Source organism: Furipterus horrens, unplaced genomic scaffold (assembly GCF_987537825.1).
Source record: "Furipterus horrens unplaced genomic scaffold, mFurHor1.1.pri manual_scaffold_5, whole genome shotgun sequence".
Lineage (NCBI taxonomy): Eukaryota > Metazoa > Chordata > Mammalia > Chiroptera > Furipteridae > Furipterus > Furipterus horrens.
The window spans coordinates 136,168,808-136,174,807 of record NW_028327175.1 but is presented as its reverse complement, the minus strand read 5'-3'; the positions used below and the strand labels follow the sequence as shown (position 1 = coordinate 136,174,807).

Sequence of the window (6,000 nt, the reverse complement as noted above, 5' to 3'; positions counted from 1 at the left end):
TAGTAAGCTAATCACTTTAATCCCTTTCCCACTTCACATCGTACACCAACCTGAACAGATTTTGTGCCACAATTTCAAAGGACTTGTCATTCAGTTTGTGATTGTACTGGATAATCTATTAATAGGTGTAACAGACTGATGATTTTTAAAGTGTGGGTTCCCTATATTAGAAAAGAGTAATTTATAGTATATTTAAAAATGTATTCAGTAATATTGCCTTTTGAAAAGATAGCTTTAAATTGCGAACACATCTATTTTCACAAAACAATTTGGTCAGGAAATTTTATTTTAACACTCTAAAGCAGTAATGCTTTAGATGTTACTTAAGTGCCCCAGACAGGATTAACAAAATTAAATGTTTCTAAATTACAAATTTAGCTCCTGTAGGAGTCTCAGAAAAGAAACAGAAGAAAACAATCCCCCCTCCCAAAAGAGGTAAGACACACACATTTTGAAGAAACCCCAATGTTTCATGCAGTGGTAGGCAAGATGTAAAAAGCCACCCAAATTCACAAATTTCTACACCAATCATCATCAGAAAAAAGTACTCTGTAGTCAATCTGTACATCCAAATGCATTTGGGAATCTACGCCTACATTATTTAATGTTATATACATTTATTACCCACCCCCACTTGTTTTTAATAATTTCTTATGTAAAACCTTCATTCAAACACAAAAAAGATGTAAGACTAACTTGGGTGGGGTTGGGGGGGAGAAAAGATAATCATTTTAGACATTCAGTTAAAATGTAGTTTATCTAAATCTCAAAATGTTTAATAAAAACAAATATCTTCTCCATTTAACACTTTTGCTTTCTAACTGTACAATAAATTGCATTGTAGAGAGTACACCTCTATCTTCAGACCATATCTTCTTTGGATGGAATTAAGATCTAACTGGTTAGTTTTAAGATAAATAAACGGGAAGTTGGTCCAACTAAGATGACAGCAGATATATTACATGCAGAATTTAATATTTTTAATTCTCTCTTTTAAAGAAAGGATGCAGTTGAACTGGGGGGAAAAAAAAAACATCAAAAAAGAACCCAGATTCAATATATAAAAATGTCCCACAGTAGGTTGATGATAGCAGTAAAAATAAGAGAAAAAAGTAATCTTTCTGGAACATCATTTTCCAATAGCGTAGAAACACTAAGTGCCAGGAAGATTTCTATTCATGTAACTTTAGCATCCAAGTTTCCCTCTATTTATTTTATTGGAACAAATGCTTTAAATAAACTATTTGTCCTCTTCACTGAAGAGAGCTGGTCTATTTCATCTTTAATGAGCTAGTTTTTGGGAAGATTAGCCATGTACTGTAATGCCTACTGCATAAAATCCAAGCATTTGCTGTGAACAGTTGGAGAAAGCAGTCAGTAAGAACCTAGGATCAATGGAAATAGATGTTACTTTACGCCATCCGTGAAAGATAGACCCACAAAGTACCCAGTGTAACGTCCAAATCTTCTTGAGCATTTTTTGCTGTGCAAGTTCCACCCCTGTGAAAGAGAAACTGATCCAAAGTTCCAGGTTTTCTTGGGTCGCTAGTCAATTTTCACATTAGTATAGATTTTTCGGACAAAGGCACTTGTTCCCATGTAACCAATTGCTCCTGTAAAGATAAAATAAGATGTTTTGAAACAAACACATACAGACCAGTATTTATCATTTACAAACACTAAATGCCCTCTGCTCTGGAGGATTCCTCATTTTCTCAAGATAATGTCTCAGTCAGTATTCTCAACTTATTAAAATTGTATCATTTCTTTGCAAATTACCTGTTAATGTCATACATCAAGTTTGACCTGATATATTTTTAGAATTAAGTATCAATTATTACATATGTAATCAATAAATACATGAACAAAATTTTATCTCTTATAAAACAAGAATAATTTGATGATAAAAATATGTTAATAAAAAACATGTCTTTTTAAAAATGTGAGCATATATTATTCTAGGTTATTAAACCAATATTAACATGTTCTCTAAACCATATGAAACCTTATGGATAAGAAGTGACTGCCGATTTTCTTAGGGGAGCACTGAAGACCATGGCCCAACAGCATTTGCAGCTCTAGATAAGAAGCACATTCAGTGGGTGTCTCTTTTATGTTTAAATTGTGGAAGCTGTATAGTTTGTAGAATGGAAGACATATTTGAGGGAATGGACAAGAGAGACATGTAAGTAGGTAGGAAGTTTTGGAATGTTTTTGAATAATTAGCCTCAGATGTGGCTCAAAGCACCAGAAAGCAGGGACACTTTTCTGTTAATTTTTAAGTTAAATACATACTTCCAATGCTGGAGTGCCTGGCACATGGTAAAACACTCCCAAAATATTTGTTGAATGAATAAATGATTAAACTGAATAGTTCTTTACTGCAAATACTATCTTTAGTACAAGACAGCTGGTCATTTAAGTCAGAGAGGATTCTCCATCAGATATAGGAATTCAGTATCTAGTCCAATATTCTTGAAAGTTTGCAAGTAAATCTTCCATGAGTTAATAATGATACACACACACCCATATGCCTAAATGGTCACAATGAAAGAAACAAGTTTATTCTGCCTTTCCTATATATAACTGGACCTCAAGGTAACCAAATGTTGATGAAAGAAGTTTCTCCTCATAGAATTATCCCAGATCATAAATATAAAAAGTACAGCAAAATTAGAATATTATAACCACTAATGAGTTACTCAAGCTAGGCAATAGTTATCAATGTTGCTTAGCCTCACAGACAGAGAAAGCCAGACATTAAGTGCTCCTTAATAAAAGTTTAAAAACCACCTGTGAAATATTCTTAGATAAGTATTCTTTAGTATGATCAAGCCAACAGATCTAACTTCCACTTTACAGGAAATATGAGGGGAATCATATGGAGAAACATTAAATGACACCTCAGGGATATCACCAGCAAAACCCAGAGTGTGAAAAGCTCTACAGGAATTAAAGTAAACAAACAAAACTCGAGTTTCTTAAATAAATTGGAAGGGAAAAGAGAGGGAACATTAATGAATAAAAGAGCCTTAAAAGATATTTTAACCAAGCAATGCATGGACCTTAATTTGATCCTGATCATAACAAGCTGTATTAAAAGAGAAAAGGGGATAAATTGGGTAAATTTGAATATTAAATATTTGAGCACATTAAGGAATTATATTTATATATGTATATACCGTGATAGTATTATACAGTATTCCCTCTCTTATTTCGGGTACTACATTCCAGACCCCCAGTGAAGCAGAAACCTTACATTTATTCTACACTCCTAAACCTACGTAACTTTAACAACATACGTATACAGTACCACAAAAGTCCCTCAATATAGCGAAAAATCCGCGATAAATATTTAAATATTTTTTAAAATCCCGCGATACAGTGAGGCCGCGATAAGTGAACCACGATATAGCAAGGGACTACCGTATATAATATGTAAATATATTTCAAGTATATTTTATTTATATGTGATGATGTAATTATATAATTATAATATGTTCTTATATAGAGAGATGTTTACAGTTGAAATGACGTGAGGTTCAAGATTCTTGTCACAGTAAAAAGGGGTAATGTGGGAATATAAACAAGGCAAGATGGGCCATGAGATGATATTACTGATATTAGGTGTATTAGGTATATAGGGACTCACTATAGATAAGATACATATACAAATAAACTGTCTCTTTTTTAAAAAGTATATTTTATTATGTTCTTACAGTAGTTCCAATTTTTTCCCCCTTTGCTCACCTCTGCCCAGTACCCTCCTTTCTTCCTGCAATCCCATCCCACTTAGTTCATGTCCATGGGTCATGCATATAAGTTCTTTGGCTTCATCCTTTCCTGTATTATTCTTAACTTCCCCCTGCCTATTTTGTACCAACTGATTATGCTTCTCAATCCTTCCACCATTTTCCCATTTCTCCCCCTCCCCTCTCCCAGCTGATAACCCTCCAAATGATCCCCATACCTATGATTCTGATTCTGTTCCTATTCTGGTTTGCTTAGTTGGATTTTGTTTTTATTTTTTAGATTCAGTTGTTGATACTTGTGAGTTTGTTGTCATTTTAGTGTTCACAGTTTTGATCTTCTTTTTCTTAAGTGAGTCCCTTTGACATTTCATATAATAATGGCTTGGTGATGATGAATTCCTTTAGCTTTACCTTGCCTGGAAAGCACTTCATTGTTTCATTTAGTATATAGCCTTCACTACTTCTCTTACGCGTTTGCCGTACTCAAGCACATCTGTCAAGCCTGTGAGCATCTTTATCACCAGTGTTTCGAATTCTGCATATGTTAGGTTGTCTATCTCCTCATCTGTTAGGTTGTCTATCTCCTTGTCGCTTAGTTCTCCCACTGGAACCTTGATTCGTTTCCCTTTTTGGGCCTTACTTCTCTGTCTCCTCATTCTGACAGGCTCCTGTGTTTGTTTGCCTCCACGTCCCAGGTAGAGCTGTTGCTCCTGTTATGTTGTAAGGGGCGGAGCCTTAGGGATTCGTCAGTACAGGGCGACCTGTTTCTCCATGTTGTGGCGCTGTATGTGGGGGAGGAGTCTGAGAGGGAACCATGCCGCTTGCCCAGCACTCGCCCCTTTTCCAGGCACCTCTCCCACCTCCACACTGGACCGGTGCCCCTCCAGCTGCCACCCCAGCCGTCACTCCCAGAGTGGATGGGTCTGCGGACCTTCCAGGATCGTGGGGGCCCTTCAAACAAGCGGACTCTGCTGAGAGACGGGCAGTTTCCGCCTCCACCCCAACCCTCACTGGTCTGCACAGTCAGAAGCAATGAGGCTTGATTTTCCCCGGTGCTGGGATAGTGAGCTGCTAGGTCTGGTGAGGAGCTGGGAACACTCCCCAGGTGTCCTTCCTGACTTTAAAACGTATGACTGCGCTTTCTGCTGGCCTGCCACTGCCGCCCCTGCTGCTGCCACCACACCGTGTCCTCTCCGCTCCAGCTCCACCCCTCCTACCTGTCTGGATGAGCTTTTCTTCTCTACATCTTTGTTTGCTGGACTTCCATGCAGTTTGACCTTCTGGAACTTCTGATTGTTTCTAGTTTTGAGGTAGCTGCATTCCTTCTTTGTTGTTGAGGGAGATGCAGAGTGTCTGTCTATGCCTCCATCCTGGCCGGAAGTCCTGACTCTAAATTGTCCCTCTTTTTGTATATATTTGAAAATTTCCCATAATACTAAAATTAAAAAAATACTTCACCAAAACAACAAAGCAAACCTACTTTCAATTATTTTTACAATGAAGACATTTATTTTATAATATGAATTAATTATATTATACTTAAAATACTGATAACTTATTTTGAAATAAATATACGATATAAATTGTTACAAGGTTAAGAAAGAAATCTTCCAACCTTGTAAAACTGAACATGAATTCTTAGAACATAAAATTATCTATAAAATTTAACTAGAATCAAAAATTTAACTAGCATAATATAATATTAGTCCAATAATCAAATCTAATTTCCCAGACTTATAAAACATTTTTCTCCTTTGAGAGAGTATGCTTAAAAGCAAAACAGTATCAAACTAGAGAATCATTTTTTCCTAATCTTATGGGAGAACTTCAAGAATAAGCTTATAAAAAATATGACTTTATAAGAACAGGATACTGAATATGCTGTCTAGAAAAGTAAGTATCTTGGGAATAATATAGAGATACACTTTTAAAGTTAATGACTTAAAACTAAAATACTGTGCTCAAAGTATAAAGACCATAACAATCTACTGCCCACCTTAACATACCTTTTTTCTTTTCCTGCATTAAGAAAAAAATCAACAAATGTTCTCCTTTCAATTACTGATACATAACCTGATAAGTATGTGTAATTCTGTATTGTGATGACAGTTTAATCAGTTACAGTCTGAACTGTATCTCCTCTGCCCCCAAAACTCGTTGGCACTGAAGGCATATATATCTAATAAAGAATAAATACTAAGACACTGCCAGAATAAAAGGGAATTATAAATATACCAAGATTTTCAGG

The 6,000-nt window shown here is 35.7% G+C and overlaps 1 protein-coding gene across 1 annotated transcript in view; it reads right to left on the bottom strand.

Moving 5' to 3' along the window:
- Positions 1-692: 692 nt before the first annotated feature.
- The window catches only part of TM9SF3 (transmembrane 9 superfamily member 3), a 64,075-nt gene continuing 58,767 nt past the window's right edge, over positions 693-6,000 (bottom strand). The window contains exon 15 of the mRNA XM_090277915.1: positions 693-1,613. Within this exon, the coding sequence (XP_090134041.1) occupies positions 1,546-1,613 (68 nt within the window). The 3' untranslated portion in view covers positions 693-1,545. The remainder of the gene's footprint in view (positions 1,614-6,000) is intronic.